General features: G+C 45.6%; 1 protein-coding gene across 2 annotated transcripts in view; it reads right to left on the bottom strand.

The window, feature by feature from the left end:
- Positions 1 to 543: 543 nt before the first annotated feature.
- GLIS1 (GLIS family zinc finger 1) overlaps positions 544 to 20,512 on the bottom strand; it is a 1,044,855-nt gene continuing 1,024,886 nt past the window's right edge. For both annotated transcript variants that reach the window (XM_069232645.1, XM_069232646.1), the window contains exon 11: positions 544 to 1,163. In XM_069232645.1, the coding sequence (XP_069088746.1) occupies positions 1,027 to 1,163 (137 nt within the window). In that variant the 3' untranslated portion in view covers positions 544 to 1,026. The remainder of the gene's footprint in view (positions 1,164 to 20,512) is intronic.

Raw genomic sequence — 20,512 nt, 5'->3', positions numbered from 1 at the left:
TGGTCCTCTTCCCCTGCCACCTAATTCCAGTGGCACTGACTAAAGCCCTCATTCTAACTGTATTGACTGGAGTAGTGATTGCACACCTGTAATTTGCCATACTGTGGGGTGCAGTAATTAGTAGGAGCCACAATTTCTGCACCATTAAGAGTTTTGGGCCTCCCAGTGGGCAATAATATGTAACTTTACCCCGACCAAAGCAAGTAACCTGAAATCTATTGTCATTGATTGCTTACATGATTACCGACAGGTTTCAACTGGAATATGTCATGGGCCAAAAAAAACTTGACCCTAGCGGAGCACAAGCCGTCGGAGCTTTTGGCAAACTTATGTGTTCCTTGAAAGGGAGTGGTGTGGTCCTTCATGTGAATTCCTTAATGTACTATAACAAGGACAGCATATTAACGCTTAGCAACTTTTACAATGCAACTCTTTGTTTTGACCACCAAAAACAAGGCATTTAAGTATATTAAATAATCCCGCATTACTTTCCAGTTTTTAATATTTTCTTGCAAAATTGAAAATACAAAAAACGACTGATAAAATAGAGAAGAGTTCTGTACATTTATATACATGAGGTCAGCGATATAAAATAATAAAACAACATCAAAAACAAATGATATAAAACGTCAAGTGCAGTACAGGTAAAAACAGTTGATTGTACATGTAGACATTCTCATATATATATAGCATACTTTTCAGGCAGGAAAAGATCTTTAGAGGTTTCTTCCATATAAGTTACATTTACAATTTATCTTTTGAACATATACGAGAAGGTTTCTTAGATGTTTAATACACTTAAAGCATCAGATTCAAAGTGCCAAAGCAAAGTTAAAAAAAAATCCAACATTTCACTTATATAGTCTTGAATATAAAACATTATCGGTAAATGTGAGGTGCTTGTTTTCTTAGGAATTCATATGGGAATACACAATGGATACAGTATATGTACTTGCGCATCACTGTTGGTGATATGTCTTGATTACAGTTCATTTTTTTTAACAAAAGAGGGCAATTATGCAAATTTTAGGTATCATTGTAAATGGAAGGAATGTGGGTCAAACAATTGTCAAAGGCGCCATTTTGGAAAAATCCATTTTCTTCTGTTGCATTTGTGACTCCGTCTTCAGATACACACTGTGCTTCCGAAATGATACCATAGCCTGTAATTAGAAAAACATTTTCATATTTATATACATTGGATCTTCTTCAACACATTGTATATGAACTCTGTATATGACTTTCTGAGAATGATCCATCCTAAACTGACCAAATATCGGCTTATGGTTGAAATATCATGCCTGAATAGCTTGCAAGAATAGTTTACCTTTATCTACAAAAGTCGAAAGGCAGGGCCCATTATCTCAGTTGGAGCTACACTGAACGTTCATGCTGGTTTCCTTGTGTATGCATGAAACATAGAACATTCCTAAGAGCATAATTCCACAACTATGAGCTATAGATGTGCAGTGTACAATAATCACAGTAAAGCCCTCTGAGAGTGGAAACTGCATTCTCATTTTTGTCTTCCAGTTTTCTGGTTGTGCCGCTCCATGTTTCTGCTATATTCTAGCCTTTTATTGGGGGTTGCATACCAATGAATTGTGTGTGCTAGCCTTTTAATGGGGGTTGCATACCAATGAATTGTGTGAGTGCTCACGTAATATAAAGTAGCAAAAAGCATGGTCTCAGTTTACTTACCATTACAAACCCTTGCAGGTGCACTGCAAAATTGTGCAGCAGTATGTGAGAGTCCATACACTCCCAGCAAATCTAGACCTAAGTTTACTCAATTGCAGCTCTCCTCCCTCCATTTTTGTAAAGTCATTTTCTCCTTCATCAAGAAATGAATGTTGATCATATACCTGAGAATATTTGAGTCTGCCTTGCCCTACAATGGCAACACACACACTGCTTCAAGCTTTGCTCTGAGCAATGGGCTATCTCCAATTCTTCACCTTCACCATGCCCTCTAAAACAACCAGCATTTGCAATGCAATGGGTCTCACGTTTGCTCGAGTAAAAGCTATTGGCGGTGTAAATTCCTGTTAGAAATGTGGTCTTTGGTTGGCAGTCAAGTTACCCCCTGTCCAAGCAAGGACCCTCACTCTAGTCAGGGTAAGTCACAGACAATCCAAATTATCCTCTGCCCCCCCTTCTGGTAGCTTGGCACTGAGCAGTCAGGTTTAACTTAGAAGGCAATGTGTAAAGTATTTGTGCAATAAATTAGACACTAACACAATATAGCACCACAAAAATACACCACACAGTATTTAGAAAAACATATAATATTTACTGATAAGATGCAGGTCAAAACAATTAAAATGCAATAAGTACATGTTGAGATACCACTGTAAAAGTGGTATAAAGTGTCTTAAGTCTTTTAAAAGCAATAAATGTCTCTTTGAAGCACAAAGTACCTGGTTCGCGTGCAAAATCTCCGCAAAGAACCAAAGAGGAGGAGGTGCGTGGAAACAAAGGGGGTGTGCGTTGATTTCTTGGTCCGCACACGGCAATGCGTCATTTAGTTTCCACACAGGGACAGCTGTGCGTTGATTTCCGGTGCTCGGTCATGGATCCTCTTCGGGTTGCGGGGATTTCGGACGCCCGGGGGACGATGCGTGGATTTCCTGCACTAGCAGGACGAAGTCACAAGAGCTGCATCGATTCGGTGGGCATTGCGTCAAATTTTCTACCGCACAGCAGGCGCTGCGTTGATTCTTCTCTGGAAGTCGGGCTGCGTCATTCCGGCTCGGCTGTGCGTCGATCTGGTGGGCCGTGCATCGAATTTCCGGTCGCTACACTGGCGCTGCGTAGATCTTCTCAATGCGAAGTCGGGCTGCGTCATTCCGGTTCGGCATGCAGTGAAATTTGCACCGCAGTGCAGGCTGTGCATTGTTTCTGGTAGGCTGTGCGTCGAATTTCGCCTTCTTGTAGAGATTAAGTCTTTTTGGTCCTGAGACTTTACGGAACAGGAGGCAAGCTCTAGCCAAGCCCTTGGAGAGCACTTTTTCACCACAGCCAGAGAGCAGCAAGCAGCAGGACAACAGCAAGGCAGCAGTCCTTCACAGAAAGCAAACAGGTGAGTCCTTTGGGCAGCCAGGCAGTTCTTCTTGGCAGGATGCAGGTTCTGGTTCAAGTTTCTTCTCCAGGAAGTGTCTGAGTTGGTAGGGGCAGAGGCCCTGTTTAAATACCCAAATGTGCCTTTGAAGTGGGGGAGAATTCAAAGAGTGACTTAGAAGTACACAAGGTCCCCTTTCAGTTCAAACCTGTCTGCCAGGGTCCCTGTAGGGGGTGTGGCAGTCCTCTGTGTAAGGGCAGGCTACTGTCCTTTGACATGCAATTGTCAGGCCCTCCACCCTCCCAGCCCAGGAAGACCCATTCAAAATGCAGATGTCTGCAAGTGAGGCTGAGTATCATGTGTTTGGGGTGTGTCTCAGTGAATGCACAAGGGAGCTGTCAATTAAACCCAGCCAGACGTGGATTGTAAGGCACAGAAAGATTTAAGTGCAGAGAAATGCGCACTTTCTAAAAGTGGCATTTCTAAAATAGTAATATTAAATACAACTTCACCAGTCAGCAGGATTTTGTATCTCCATTCTGGCCATACTAAATATGACCTTCCTACTCCTTTCAGATCAGCAGCTACCACTCAAATAATGTATGAGGGCAGCCCCAATGTAAGCCTATGAAGGGAGCAGGCCTCACAGCAGTGTAAAAACGAATTTAGGAGTTTTACACTACCAGGACATGTAAACTACACAGGTACATGCCCTGCCTTTTGCCTACACAGCACCATGCCCTATAGGTTGCCGAGGACATTCCTTAGAGGTGTCGTATATGTAGAAAAAGGGAAGTTTTAGGCTAGGCAAGTACTTCTAAGTGCCATGTTGAATTGGCAGTGAAACTGCACACCCAGGCCTTGCAATGGCAGGCCTGATACAAGGTTAAGGGGCTACTTAAGTGGGTGGCACGATCAGTGCTGCAGGCCCACTAGTAGCATTTAATCTACAGGCCCTAGACACATATAGTGCACTCTACTAGGGACTTATAAGTAAACTAAATAGTCCAATTGGGTATGATCCAATGTTACCATGTTTAAAGGCAGAGAGCATATGCACTTTAGCACTGGTTAGCAGCGGTAAAGTGTGCAGAGTCTTAAAACCAGCAAAGACAGTATCTAAAAAGTGGAGGGAGGCAGGCAAAAAGTTAGGAGTGACCACCCTAAGGCTGTCAGGTCTAACAATTCCTAACTGGACTTTTCTTGCCACATAAATTGAAAATAAAAAATAAAACAGTTGACATAAGCGACCCAATTCAAAGCGACACAACTGCCATGAGCGCGAAGGAGAGACACAAAAGTAAAGAGAAGTTTGCTCAAAGTCAAACGTATCAGCAAACTTGCAATTATCCATGTAACAGGGTTGGTATTGAAGATGGAACAAAACCACCCCAAGGAGGGACAAACATGAAGCATTTACCAATGATAACAAAGGATTTTTGAAAGACAAGCCCACGAACGATTGAAAGTGATGGGCGTACGGTGGGCGTGGTTAAAAGCCCACAATACTTACAACAACTCAAAGAGCTTGGGCACTCACCTAAAAATAACCAGGATGCAACAAAAAAGTAGAGACCTAGGGCCATATGTAGGAACACTTTTTCCCATAGACACAGAATGGGTAAAAATCTTTGCTACATCTGGCCCCTAGCGTTGCAGCTGAATGAACAATGAACACTAATCACGCTAAGTTCAGACTTTATATTTTGACCAAAATGGTCAAGGCACGAGATAATAAACAGTCTTTGCCGGAATAATAAATGTGAATCACTAACAATCTGTGAATCTTCAGTGGATTTTATTACTGAATATTGGCACCACCAATATTGTGGCATACTAATATCTAGAGCAGAATCCTGAGGGCCAAAATAATGAAAGATAGAGGGAAGCATACATTTACTATTCATAAGTCCACAACGACGTATCTTGAAGATATCTGTACCAGGGAGGTACGCATATTTCCGATATTCTGCCCTCGATATTCTGTCCCATCGATGCTCTTCGTTCGATATTCAGGGAGCACACTTCCTCACTGCATTTAATTGACCCACTTTCCGGCTGCATACTAAGCATTAATGAATAATACACCCTCCAATGGTTCCATGAAGAAGCCAACAGGTGTGTTAAAACAATCTAAGTGACTATCGCATACATTAACCCCTTTTTGGAAGCACGGCTTCATTTCAGATGGAAATAAAGATTACTACCAACTACAACAGTGCAGCCTGGCACACGCATTAGAACTTTAAACTCACGCTCTTCGTCTCAAGTGGCTCCTGCTTGCAATGCATTCAATAGAGGAAGCTCGAATGGAGAGCTCCTTTAAGTTCCTTGTCACTACATTCCGCAGTCAGCTACTATTGTACTTTAGACAAATTCAACATTTTCTAGACCTGCAGAAAGGCCACCAACACTGATCTTTTCTCTTAAGGGGTGTCTTTCCTGTACGGCTCTTCCTTCTAGCTTTAGCAATTCTTAAGCGCCAAGAAAACATGTGGTACATATAAGTAGCACTTTACAAGAACCATAATCAGATAAAATAAAATTAATACTGTGCATATTTTTCTACTTTTGAAATAATCAAGGTTTTCACAGCTGGTTGGTCAAACATGGACTTACGTCACCGCCAAATCAATCGCGGAACTCGCAAGCAAATGGCTCCCTCGGGCACGGATCTCCTTCATTACTTTAGTGGAATGGCAATCAACTGGCATGAAAGAGGAAGCCTTCGCCATGCTCACTTGCACACCACGCGGGGTGGCGTGCGTATGACGCGGGGAGAATATTTCTATTCTTGTGCACACTATCGCGCGCGTGTGTTTCTTTAACCCTCAGAACACAGTTCTTTGGTTGGTGCATCTAATCAATGGGTAAATTGCACGTGCACGGAGCATGGTGGGCACACAGCTCAGACATCAATCACCAGAGCAAACGATGACGCACCCAGGCCCTTGCGGAAACGCGGCACCTCACATCTTTGCTAAATTAGGGGGAATCCCCCATACTTGTACGCGCCAGGCGCTTCACTCGGCTCCTGATGGAGGAAGCCATCCGTGCAGTGGAAGGAAAGCGCCCTTGTATCCAATGCTAATGCGGCTCGTGGCACAGATGTTTGCCAGCGATTGCGGGCATTCCTGCGGGATGAGAACTCCCGCACATTAAGGGCACAATAAAAAGCTCGGAATAAGAGGAAAATACATAATCCTTTATGACTCCTCTGGATGCAGTGACAGGCTATGATTTATGTCATGCCAGCAGTATTTATTTTTATATTCTAGGAACTTAGCATGCCTAAGTGATTGGCCTGCAAACATAGTTATTGCAAACTCATTTCCTAATGTTGCAGCTCGGGCTTAAAACAATCAGCTGTTGTTGTTGAGGTTGGTGTCTTGCCACAAGTTCTGCTCTGTTCCCAGAATTTTATTTGGAATTATTTACTTCAAGTTCGCTTCCAACTACAACAATCTACCAGCTTAATCTTCATTTCAGATTTGCTAATGGGGAAGGCATTGTACCACAGTGTCTTAAACTCAAAGCTTAGAACATAATACTGGCGTTTCAGTCAGGCTGAAAAAATACCCCAGCGCTCTCACGTACACTACCTGGAGCGAGGCAGTCTATCAGCACCGCCTCTCTTTGTTGAAAAAATACTACTGAACAAGGTGGAGATGCTGAATGAATAATATTGTGCACATTTCACTTTCCAATTAAAGGAAAACCTCAGGTCATGACAAACTAGTGCCAAGGAAAGCGAATATTAGGTCTGAAATTATCCAAGACCTTTCAATTTTACTAAAATTAAACATGCATACTATGCTAAATTATTGAGGCTTTCAGCCAGTCCTCTTCATCCATTAGTCTGTTATTGTGTCATTCATATTTCAGTTCCACCTGTTGCAGCACACAGCATGTGATAGTGAGTCAGTCCACTTCCGGCATGGGCCAACTTTACTATGAATGATGGTAGTTTTTCCTGTAACAAAATACACATTGTTGGAAATGGCCCTTTGTGCAGGGTTATCCCCAAACATTTTGCCTCTGACCTCCTGTTTTTGACTGTGTGCTGCATTTAATTTTTGTTGGCTTTAGGACTCTGGACACTTTACCACTGCTGACCAGTGCTGAAGTGCAAGTCTTCCCTGTCCGATTTGTATTGGTGATTGGTTTATCCATGATTGGCATATTTGATTTACTAGTAAGTCCCTGGCGAAGGGCATTATGCTTGTCCAGGGCCTGTAAATCAACTGCTACTAGTGGGCCTGCAACACTGATTGTGCCACCCACATGAGTAGCCCTCTAAGCATGTCTCAGACCTGCCACTACAGAGTCTGTATGTGCAGACTTAAACTGACAACTTGGACCTTGCAAGTGCACCCACTTACCAGGCCCAAACCCAGGGCCGGCTTCTGTCGGGGCAAAGTGGGGGGGTCACAAAACAAAAAGACAACAAAAAATAAATTTTAAAAAAACGTACCTGACGCCCACAACATTGCCGATCTTCTGGCTCCACTCACTGAAGGCACAGCCTGCCCTGCAGCCAATCCCAACACTGCTCTCACACTGCTAGCAGCATGACCGCAGCATCAGGATTGGGCTAAGCACCCTAGCTTTGCTCTCCCAGGCACACTGGGAGCCTGTGCTTGCTGTCTCCAACCCAGCAACACAGCTCTGGTTGGAGAGAGCTCAGTGCGCATGCCGGTTTGGAACCACAGAGACGGCCAGCCAAACCTACATGCACACTGAGGGGAGTGCACATCACTCCCTCTCCCTGCCTGTCATCCCCCATGGCCCGTCCCTTTGAAAAATAAAACCATAATAAACATGCTTTATTAGGGTTTTATTTTTCAAGATTTGCAGCTGCTGCTGGCGGGGGGTAGAGGGGGCATAACGAGGGAGCCGCTGCTGCCCAAACCTTCCCTTTTATTACATGTAAGTCACCCCTAAGGTAGGCCCAAGGCAGCCCCATGTGCAGAGTGCAGTGTATTTTAAAGGTAGGAGATGTACTGGTGTGCTTTACATGTCCTGATAGTGAAATACTGTTAAATTCGTTTTTCACTATTGCAAGGCCTATCTTTCCCATAGGATAACATAAGGATTGCCTTGAAATATCTTTTAGGTGCAATTTACCATTGGGAGCAGATAGAAATATGGAGTCTCAGGTCTCTTAACTCACAATTTCAAAATACATCTTTTGGTGAAGTTGATTTTTAAATTGTAAGTTTGAAAATGCCACTTTTAGAAAGTGGGCATTCTGTTGTCTAATCATTCTGTACCTCTGCATGTCTGTGGAATACACATCTGTGTCAGGATGACAGTTGGGTTGTTTGTGAATTCACTCTAGACAGTCACACAAATGGAGCTGAGGCACCTGTCAGCTGTCATCCTGACATATCCTGAAGGATCTTCCTGGGCTAGAGTGGTGGGAGGATCTGACACTTGCACCTGAATAGGGTTGTGCCAGTACTTACACAACGCAGTCTCCAGCACCCCGGAGTGTGTCTGGGACCAGGGCAGGAAAGGCAGGGTCTTGTGCACTACAAAGATTTTTTTTTAAAGTTTGTCTACTTGAAAGGCAGAAATGGGTATAAGTATTGGACCTCTGACCTCACAAAGTTAGAATCTTTTTAGACTGAGGAGATTCTGCCAGGAAGAAGTGCTGGATGCTGTAGGAGGGACTGCCACTCTGCCTGTTGCTTTGCTGTGCTGGCCTGCTGCTTGCTGTTTCTGTCCTGGGAGTGAAAGGACTGGACTTTGCTTTCTACACCCTGCTTCCAAAGGTTCTCCAAAGGCGTGGACTGAGCTTGCCTCCTGTTAAGAAGTCTTAGGGACATCAAAGACTTCTTCTGCCAGGACCTGGACTCTCATGCTGAGAGTTCTGACTTGCCAAGTGGTGCCAAATCCAGTTCCTGGGCCCTTGAGAGAGAGTTCTAGTGTAACCAAGAAGAAACAAGCACAATGGTTTCAGAGCGTCTTCGGAACTGGTGCCGCTGTCTGACTCTGCACCAATGCGTGCACCAGAGCCGTGGCCCCTGCTGAGTGCAACAACTGCGACCGATGCCGCAGGCCCTATGCCGCCACAGTACTTCCAAAGTCCTGCCACAGCGTGAGTTCCGATTGTGTATCACCGACAGCCATGACACCCGACTCCGCTCCGGCACCTGTGGCCCCTTGGTGTGATTGTGACACCACAAAGTCAACGCCTCACACTTTCACCTGCTGGATTCATCAACCCCGCCTTGCCTTAAGGAACCAGCGCCTAGCTAGCAACGCCACATCACCTCCCCTGCAACCCTAAGGAACCAATGCCTCACCTCCCCTGCCTAGCAGTAAGGAACAAACGCCTCACCTCCCAGGTAGCAAGCAGTAAGGAACCAATGCCACACCGACTCCAGCGATGCCTCACCTCCCAGACTCCATGCAACATCTTAGTTTCTTCGTTTTCCAGGGTACTGTGCCTGGGTTCTGTGCAAATCTGTGACCGGCTCGTACTCGTACTCACTCGCAAGTGGTGTCAGATTGTCTGTCTTCTGTTCTCCTGTCTTCGGCTCTTCTACCTCCTCCGTCTTCTTCCCCCGAGCCTGCCCTCCTGCTCCTTCCTCATCCCCCTCCCTCACTCGCCTCCCCCTCTCTCACCCCTAGCTAACCCGTTCGCTATCTACCTCCCTCACTCCTCCTATCTTCCTATCTCTCTAGCTCCCTATCTCACTATCTAACTCCCCCACTCTCCACCTCCTCCTACCTACCTATCTGTCTATCTATCTATTTCCCTATCTATCGACTTCTCTATCTATTTTCTCTATCTATTTCTCTATCTCTCCCCCCCTCCCGCCACCCCCTCTACTACCTATCTCCCTATCCTCTCACTCTACCTCTCTCCCTCACCCACCTCTACAACCCCCCCTCCCCTATCTTCACAACCCTACTCCTATCTCTCTCCCTAATCTCCAAACCTCCTAACACTCACCCTCCTCCACCCTAAACCCCCTCCCCCAGCTCCTCTCACTCTACCTGTCCCCCCCCTCCCTCGCGCTTTCCCGCCGCGACCTCCTGCACGCCCCCGCCCCCCAGCTCCCATTCGCCCCCAGCTGACCCCTCCCCCCCCTCCTACCTCTTATGGCGGCCGCTGCGCGACTGCGCAGCGGGCGCGCCGGAGGCGCGCCAGAGGCAAGCCCGTCTGCGCCCGTCCGCGCCTGGCCCGCGCCCAGCGCCACGACCCCTGGTCCCCAGCTCCCCCAAGCCCCGCTGATCCGCTACGACCCCACCACCCTCCACGCCCTCAACCCAGGGCGCTCCAAAACCTGCTTCCTAGCTCACCCCAAACGCACCCATGGACCCTTCGCCTGCAACTCCTGCAAACGCATCTTCCACCACGCAACTACCACGACCACAAGCCCACGCGCCATCAACCACCTCAAGTGCATCCTGATCAACGCTCGTTCCGTCCACAAGCACGCCGTTGAACTTTGGGACCTCCTGGACTCCACAGCCCCGGACGTCGCCTTCATCACGGAGACATGGATGAACGCCTCCTCTGCTCCAGACATCGCTACCGCCATCCCCGAAGGCTACAAGATCTCCAGAAAAGACCGCACCAACCAAGTAGGAGGAGGTGTCGCCATCATCTTCAAAGACTCCATCAGCGTCACCACCTCCACCGAAGACCCCCCCCTCGCCGCTGAACACCTGCATTTTCAGATTCGCACCGACCCAAGGACCACCCCCAGAGGATCCCTCGTCTACCGTCCTCCCGGACCTCGCGCCTCTTTCAGCGACGCCATCGCCGACTTCATCTCCCCGCACGCCCTCGCCTCACCGGACTACATCCTCCTAGGTGACCTCAACTTCCATCTGGAACAAAACAACGACCCCAACACCACCACCCTGCTCGACAACCTCGCCAACCTCGGCCTCAAACAACTGGTGAACACCGCCACCCACATCACCGGACACACGCTCGACCCTATCTTCTCCGCCAGCAAACACGTCTTCTTCAGCCACACCTCTGCCCTACACTGGACCGACCACAGCTGCGTCCACTTCACATTCCGACGCGAGACCTCCCACCTCCGCACTCAACCCATCCCTCATCGACAGTGGAACAAGATCCCTGAAGAGCAACTCTTCTCCGCTCTCGCCGCCAACCAACCCACCCTCACCACCGACCCCAACGACGCAGCTCTCAACCTCACAAACTGGATCTCCAACTGCGCTGACAACCTTGCTCCCCTCAAACGCACGCATCGACAGACCAACACCAAAAAACCTCTCTGGTTCTCTGACACCCTCAAAGAAAACTTGTCGTGCCCTTGAGAAGGCTTGGCGCAAGGACCACACCGCTGACAACATGACCGCCCTCAAGAACGCTACACGCGAACACCACCACCTGATCCGCACTGCCAAAAGGAACTTTTTCACCGACAGACTAGACAAAAACAGCCACAACAGCAGAGAACTCTTCAGCATCGTCAAAGAGTTCTCCAACCCCAGCGCCAGCGCCGTCACGCCCTCACAGGATTTGTGCGAATCCCTCGCCACTTTCTTCCATCGCAAGATCAGCGACCTCCACGACAGCTTCGGACACCAGACCCAACCATACACCACTGAACCCGCTTCCCCGGACATCACCCTCAACAACTGGACCCACATCAACACGGAAGAAACCAAATCCATCATGAACTCTATCCACTCTGGCGCCCCTTCGGACCCCTGCCCGCACTTCATCTTTAACAAAGCCGACGACATCATCGCCCCGCACCTCCAGACCGTCATCAACTCTTCTTTTTCTTCTGCTACCTTCCCCGAATGCTGGAAGCACGCTGAAGTCAACGCCCTACTAAAGAAACCTATGGCTGACCCAAGCGACCTGAAAAACTTCCGCCCCATCTCTCTTCTACCTTTCCCAGCCAAGGTAATAGAAAAGACCGTCAACAAACAGCTGACCACCTTCCTGGAAGACAACAACCTGCTCGACCCTTCACAAACCGGATTCCGAACCAACCACAGCACGGAAACCGCCCTCATCTCAGTCACAGACGACATCAGAACCCTGATGGACAACGGTGAAACAGTCGCCCTCATTCTCCTCGACCTCTCGGCTGCCTTTGACACCGTCTGTCACCGCACCCTAATCACCCGCCTACGCTCCACCGGGATCCAAGGCCAGGCCCTGGACTGGATCGCCTCCTTCCTCGCTAACCGCTCCCAAAGAGTTTACCTCCCTCCGTTTCGCTCAGAACCCACCAAGATCATCTGCGGCGTACCTCAAGGCTCATCGCTCAGCCCGACACTCTTCAATGTCTACATGAGCCCCCTCGCCGACATCGTACGCAAGCACGACATCATCATCACCTCCTACGCCGACGACACCCAACTTGTACTCTCCCTCACCAAGGACCCCGCCAGCGCCAAGACCAACCTACAAGAGGGTATGAAGGACGTCGCAGATTGGATGAGGCTCAGCCGCCTAAAGCTGAACTCTGAAAAAACGGAAGTCCTCATCCTCGGCAACACCCCGTCCGCCTGGGACGACTCCTGGTGGCCCACGGCCCTCGGCACCGCACCGACCCCCGCAGACCACGCCCGCAACCTCGGCTTCATCTTGGACCCTCTTCTCACCATGACCAAGCAAGTCAACGCTGTGTCCTCCGCCTGCTTCCTCACTCTCCGCATGCTCCGTAAGATCTTCCGCTGGATCCCCGCCGACACCAGAAAAACCGTGACCCACGCCCTCGTCACGAGCCGCCTGGACTACGGCAACACCCTCTACGCCGGGACCACAGCCAAACTCCAAAACCGCCTGCAACGCATCCAAAACGCCTCGGCCCGCCTCATCCTCGACGTACCCCGCAACAGCCACATCTCCGCACACCTGAGACACCTGCATTGGCTCCCAGTCAGCAAAAGGATCACCTTCCGTCTTCTCACCCACGCACACAAAGCCCTCCACAACAAGGGACCGGAATACCTCAACAGACGCCTCAGCTTCTACGTCCCCACCCGCCCCCTCCGCTCCGCTGGCCTCGCACTTGCTGCCGTCCCTCGCACCCGCCGCTCCACGGCGGGTGGGAGATCTTTCTCCTTCCTGGCGGCCAAGACCTGGAACTCCCTCCCCACCAGCCTCAGGACCACCCAGGACCACTCCGCTTTCCGGAGACTCCTAAAGACTTGGCTGTTCGAGCAGCGATAACCCCCCCTTTTCCCCCCCTAGCGCCTTGAGACCCGCACGGGTGAGTAGCGCGCTTTATAAATGTTAATGATTTGATTTGATTTGATTTGATTGTGGGGAATGACTCAAGATGTCAGGATAGCCCCAGGTGGAACTAATGTGTTTCTAAGCACTATACTAAGATGTAATCATTTAAAATGTGTTCTTTTCAGATGTATGTTGGATTTTTGTCGTTTTGGTCTTGTTTTACTCAGATAAATACTGGCTATTTTTCTAAACTGGTGTGTAGTACTTTTGTGGTTGTTTCACTGTGCAACTGTGTGAGTGTATAAATACTTTACACACTGCCTCCGAGATCAGCCTGACTGCTCGTGCCAAGCTACCAAAGGGGTGAGCAGGGGTTATCTTAGCTGTGTGATTCCCTTACCCTGGCTAGAGTGAGGGTCCCTATTGGGACAGGGTACAAACCACTGCCAAATACAGACCCCATTTTTAACGAACATCCACACCATATGTAGTACTATTAGGTGTAGTTCTATGTCAATGTGTGCTTTTTGAGAGGACTAACATCTTTTTGCTTTTAGGCAATGTTTTTATAGAGTGATGAGGGCCCAGCTGCTTGTCCAATAATAACGTTTTGTAAATGTTTTGTAAAAACTGACAAAACAAACCAAGCATTGACAAAGCCAAAAGGTTGGCGGCCAACACCAGACCTACTGGCTTTCCAATGCTTGCATATTTATTTGCATAATTCAGACAACATACATTTTAAACACTTTGAGGCTCTTCATCGTGTTCAGCTACAACAAGCAGCACAATAGCCTCTCTTTGGCAGAAAATATGCAAACGTGCAATCACAACTTGCAATATGTGTGTTTGAACAGTGTTTCCTGCCACATTCTTAAGGGGTCTCACTCCCTAATTGCTCTCCGTACTCAAAAGGAATACCATTTACCTAAAAACCCTGGAGTGTCAGACCTCAATCTACTTGACAACCCAAAATAAAAATGAGTAAAATGTTGATACTAGTATGTATTTCTAAAAAAACTTCTTTTCAAAGAGAGTGCATGCAAGGCTTTAAGTCTTGCTTAGTAAAGCTTTATATCGCAGGAGCTGAATTCTTATACAAAGGGGAAGTATGGAGCTTGCTTTAATAGCAGACTCTTGTTTTGTCAATTGGAGAAAACTAAAAAATGATGGGTGGTATGCTTGAATTAATGTCAGCCACCGGTAATTACTTGGGGCTGCATTCCAATCTATCATTATTTTGCTCACCAGGCCACCTCAGACAGGAGCCAGCCATGTGCAAATCAACCTTCTCCAATTGGAACAGTCCAGGCTGAATTGCCAGGCCAACTCCCCTTTGAACTGAAAAACTAGTGACCTCCTGTTGGTTTCAGCCCATTTTGGGCCTCTTCAGTAGGATGCAGCTTGTTTCCAGTAGCACAGTGAGGACAAGACCCTCATCTGGCCTACTTTTCATACTTAGTGAACCACGCTGAGAAAAACAAAAAACAATTAGTGAAATGTTTGAATTAATCTCAGCCACTGATAATTACTCAGCTGCATTCTAGTTCATTGTTTTTGCCCAACGTATCTCTGCAGACAGGACCCCGTTTTGTCAGTGGCTAATACTGTTCAGTTGTGTTGAGATATTGGTGGGTCTGGCACGTTCTCTGGTGCACCAGAACATTTCACTTTTTTGAGGAATGGCCTTCAAGGGTATTCCTTGGGCAACACATGTGTACAAACAAGTCTAGAATTCAACAGATGTTTAACCTCTCACCATCACACATTATCAGCTCAACATTGTTTATTCAGATCGTCTTTTGTGATCACTACTAACAATTCTGTACAGATACATTTGCTTACCATGCTAACCACTAAAAGAGATGCTAGGCCTTTCCTCTAGCAACAGGCCCTGCCCCTTCTTTAAGAGCACTTCACCTTTTATCGATTAGCAATAATCCAACCAATAGCAATGATGTGAGCCGAATTCCATAAGTAAATATTAAGTAGTGAAATCATTTTGAGACCATCATGGTTCTACATATTGTACCGGAATAAACACTGTACCTACTGTCAGCAGCTGCTGCTGTATCACCTAGGGATTAGTCACAGGAAACTATGGCCAAGTCCCAATGCAGACAAAGCCCTTTGTAGCCCACACCTGTATTACTTCTTGTACTAATTTAAGTTGGCCATGTTCAAGACAATCTGTACCTTCCTAAAAATTGTTCCACAAATGGGGAACCTTTTCATGTTCAGTTCAGCATCCCTTACACACACACACCCCTCTGCAGAACTTGCCTACCACATTCTCTTCCGCTAACTGGAGACATTTATACCGCTTGCGATCGCTCTCAATGATGGCTCTGCAGAAATTAAAAGGCTCTTCACACACCTCCTTCAAGGAAAAACAGCATCATAATTTTCATTTAGTTTTTAAATAATCTGTTTTTATTTTTTTTAGTAATTTTACAGTCCATTCTTCAATTTGAGTAATTTGGCAGTCATGGGTGGGAATCTGGTTATTTTTCTTTTTTTGCGATCTCTCCTGAATTTAGGGCTGGACACCCCCATGGATATTTTACTTTGGAATCAGGGATTATTTACATTTCTGATATTATTTCCATAATGCTTACATTATATTGGGTTCAGCTGCGAAATAAAAAGCAGGCTGGTACCTATCTGAAATCTTTGGTGGAGATCAGGTGCTCTGACATCAAAGTTACTTAAACCTGTTGAGCTATGGGAGACTCCCTCAAGCAATAATTCAGATATGCCCAAGAGAGTTAAACAAGCATATGGGCTGAACAGGATAAAATACATTTATAATAATGCAAATCAAGGTTCTTCGGTACATAATTTATTTTTGTATAAAACCCACACTGGTTTTGAGCCACACCTCAACAAGATATCCTTAAGAGTGTTGTGTGCTATATATCAAGTTCAGGATCAGTGTTTTGCCCATTAGGTTTTCTATCGCAGAATGGGGTAAGCCGCTAAGGAGCACTGTGATTGCAACTCTGGGGATATTTAGGCCCAGATTTATACTTTTTAGCGCCGCTTTTGCGAAATTGTTTGTGTTCAAAAGTGCTGCAAACTTACAAAATACAATTATATTTTGTAAGATTTGTGCCGATTTTGCGTCAAACAAATGACGCAAATGCGGCGCTGAGAAAGTATAAATATGGGCCTTAATCTAGTAAACAGTTCATGTTTTGCTACCCTCTCATACTAAATCCCTGCAGGAAATTGCTGTGATTTGTGATGAATTCATATAATGTCACAAAATGTGAGGACGCTTTTCTCTTAAACCTTCACACTGATAAAGAAGATATTTACCACAGAGTGGCTGCTTATATCTAGGCAACATAAAAGGATGATGGACGGAGTGCTGAAACGTTTCAAACACTCACCCCTAGCCAGAGATCTGGGTTTAATCCATTGTTTTTTGTTCACCATGGCACCCCAGTTTGGACCCAGCCATATGCAAATCAATCTTGACCCTGTTCACCATGAGAACAGTCCAGCCCGAACTGCCAGACCAGGCCCTCCTTGGACCAGAAGCAAGCATCCTAGTACTGGTGTCAGGGTATCACCCTTCATCAGCCAGGCTAGCTTGAATCCAGTGGCACACTGAGCACATGGCCCTTGTCTGGGCATAACCTTCCCACTTAGGGCAACTTTAGCAGCACAGAAGGATGATGGACAGAGTGCTGAAACTTTTCAGACACACACCCCCAGTCACATCTGGGTTTAATCCATCATTCTTTTGCTCACCATGCCACCCCAGTTTGGACCCAGCCATATGCAAATCAGTCTTGAACCTTAGATCTGGGCTGCATGTATCAGAGCTGGTAGACTCAAGGGGTGATATTGTAGGCATTTTGTGAGATAAAAGGAGTAATGGATTTGTAATTATGGTTTTATTGATATTTTTAAGCCTAATAGCAATTAAATATGATTTTCTATGTTTACTACAAAAGAGCCTGGATGTATATGAATTGTATTTTATAATGATACTATTTTTGGAATCTTGTTTTTTCAAATGCCTTTTAGTGTGTTACTCATCATAAGGATTTGTCAGTGCACTGTTTCACAAATCTACTCTACTGCCGTCTTCTATGTAATGATTTTAATATACACTTTTATCCTTTGTATAAATTTATCAGGCTTATGCCAACAACACATTTTCAGATATTACATTTTGGTTGACGTAACCAGTTACACTTCCGCTGCACGCTTTCGCCAATATTACTTTGATATATGCTTCTATCTAATAAACCTATTACATTATTTTTGGTCTAGCTGTCTCTGTCTTTCTCTGTCTGCCAGACGTCCTTTAAATAATACATTGGGAGTGGGCCTTGGACCTACCATTTTAAGCCATTGGTTGCTCAGGGCTTTAGCCAGTGTCTTCAGACAGTGTCAATCAAATCTTGGTGAGCCAAATGCAGTGTTTGCCTTTCGCCATCATAGTGTTGGCAGTTACAGATATCATTCCGCCTCCCAGAGAGTGCTTCTAGTGCATGAGGTGCAGTGTTTCAGGCACAGCTGGAGCTGGTGTAGATAGAATCCATCTTGAAAAAAGTGTTTCCCTGTGGATAGCAGCACATCCTGTATGATGAACTAACACATACTTCTAATATGATGTATTTAGTGTGCATTCTAATATTTATCAACACATGATTTTGCATGCATTCTAGTGAATTTATGGGTACATTTAGATAATTCTTAAGGTAAGCACTTTGTTTCAAATGCCTCTTGTGTTGGTTTTGCTGCAGAAAGCCACATTTCCAAAGCACCTTCATAGCTTCCCTTACCCATGGCACTCTCCTGTTTGCTGTGGCTGGATACATTTTCCACCCTTTCCCACACAGAATGTAAGCACTCTTTTTTTGACAGTTTTTTTACCACACTTCGTTCCTGCAGACTGAAGCAGGAATAATAAGAGTGTTGTAGTTGTACAATTTCTCTAAATTTAAAGCTGACTGTGGAATGGCTAGGTTCAATGAGCACTAAAATGTGGACATGCATGTCCTGTTTCTTTCAGTAATGTAGGAGTAAGAGGTTGCTCCCTGCATGCCTTGCATCTTTACACAAAACACGCAAGCCATTGACTAATTTGTATGTACAGCCACCTTACTGGAAAATAAATAATTCAAAAGATTTCCACACTTTAAATGATAGCGTCCCATAGCTATTACCATACAATTGTTTGTTGTACCTTCCACACCCTCTGTGTAACTTCTCCACTCCTCCTATGCTAAAACTGTGAAACAGCCAGCTGTGGGCTACATAAAAATCACCAAAGGTCTTGACTTTACCATGGTTTACATTGCTTGCTTTGTAACAGACTGCATATCTCTCTTTCTGAATCCATTATTTGATTGCTCCAATAGCTTGGTAGCCCCCTATATTTTTAAAAAATGAAAGCTTTAGTTTTTCTTCACCCACCACCTTGGCAGGACCTATGTTTGGTTTCCCGTTGATGCACCTTCTTCTGGGCTGGAGTCATGGATCGTCCAGAATGAGATGGCATTTAAATGTCAATAAACACCATGAAACCATGTAAAGTTCTGTGCAGCGGCCAAGAGGAGATGAGTATGTTGTATAGTAAACAAGCGCAAATTATTCTAGTTTGCTTAGCCTTGCGAACAGAGAAAATGGGTTTACAGTGCAACATATACTAACACTTCTGAAGCTTTGAATGAAAGCATTGTGTCCTGCCAATGCTGTTATTTGCCCAACAAGGGGTTCCATGTGAGAAGTGTTCCTACCAGCTCCATAGAGATGGGAAGGATGCTCTACGGATGGGAAGAGAGTTGAAATGATGCGAGACCTGCTGCCTAAAGGGATGCATATGTCAGACCATCAACTCTGCTGCAACTATATGAGAGGTATTCCATAGCTTGTAAACAACACATCATAATAATGTTCACGCACCGCTGATCTGTTGGTGTGCGATAAATGTGTGATAAACAGTGTTTGGGTTGCATACTTTAATCAGTCTCATAATATTCAATATTCAGTATACGCTATCTACTACACGGTGATCATTTAAATTAATTAACTTCAAAAACTGTAGATCAGTACATATTTAACACTAATTGTTAGAAATTGAGAAGGCGTGTATCCGTGTACAATCTTGGAGAAAGGGATGTCAAGGTAACAACTCTGCATATGTGAGCAGCAGGAGATTCTCCGGTAGGTCTGTTGTATTCCTTATATCTACCATATCACGAAGCAGGGCTTAGATTGTACCTATCTGTTGCCCTTTTGTCTGCTGAGGCTATGCACACATGTCTGAGGTCCTATGTATCTACCTCAGTGTGCCCCCCAAAAAGATGGGGTGGAATTCAGGCCTATTTTATGAATGTGAAATACTGATGGGTTGTACTCCTGATGACCAAATGTACCAAAACCTGGCTGTGATGCCTTCACTTTGATGGGCAAGTCCTAGGGAACTTAGCTCCAGAGGGAGCTGAAAAGTACATATCAGGATCAGGACAAATCCCAGATGAAGTTCCTCTTGAGTTTCCAAAACCAGATATTATTGGCTGGGTGGGCTCATACTCTAAAAGAAGAATTAAAGAAAATTATTGTTGGCTGAGGTTAACTGTCAAGGGTCTTTGTTGTTCAGTAATTCTTAAGAGCATGTCCTGGAAGAATACCTTTTGTTTGGTACATTTCTCAAACTGGAGACAAGTGAGTGAGACAGGCTATGATGGAGACTGGTTTTAGTTCAAAATGTCAAGACCCTCCATGCGGTCATTCTTGATGAGTCACAGAGTTTTTTATAGTGTATTCTCAGAATTACTTTTAAATGTCAAGTAGATTTCAGAACTCAGGGCTATATTTAGAGTGTTACTGTTAAGTTCACCTTCAACCATTCTTGTGAATAGTTGTTTAGGAGCTGAAATCACCTTGGATCAATGGAGATCCCCTTTCAAATTTACATTAGCCATGGAACTCCTAGCAAATTTGGGAATAGTGCTTTGATGATATATTATACCATAACTAGTGGTTTCATATCCAGGAACTAGCATATATGTTACTCAACATAAAGTAACATGGAGATATTATTCTTCCCCAGATAAACATCATCATGTGCACTCTGATCAGGCCAAACCAATGCCCAGGATGACATTAAGACACCAGAGATCTGGGACACAAGATCTGCCACTAACTGAAACTTCTGGAAAGAGATCTCAACATTAACTACAGTAAAAGAAAATCCAGGTGTGTTCTTTGGTTAATAAGGGCATGGTTACATATAA

Source organism: Pleurodeles waltl, chromosome 4_2, assembly GCF_031143425.1.
Source record: "Pleurodeles waltl isolate 20211129_DDA chromosome 4_2, aPleWal1.hap1.20221129, whole genome shotgun sequence".
Taxonomy (NCBI): Eukaryota; Metazoa; Chordata; class Amphibia; order Caudata; family Salamandridae; genus Pleurodeles; species Pleurodeles waltl.
This window is presented reverse-complemented; position numbering and strand designations above follow the sequence as displayed.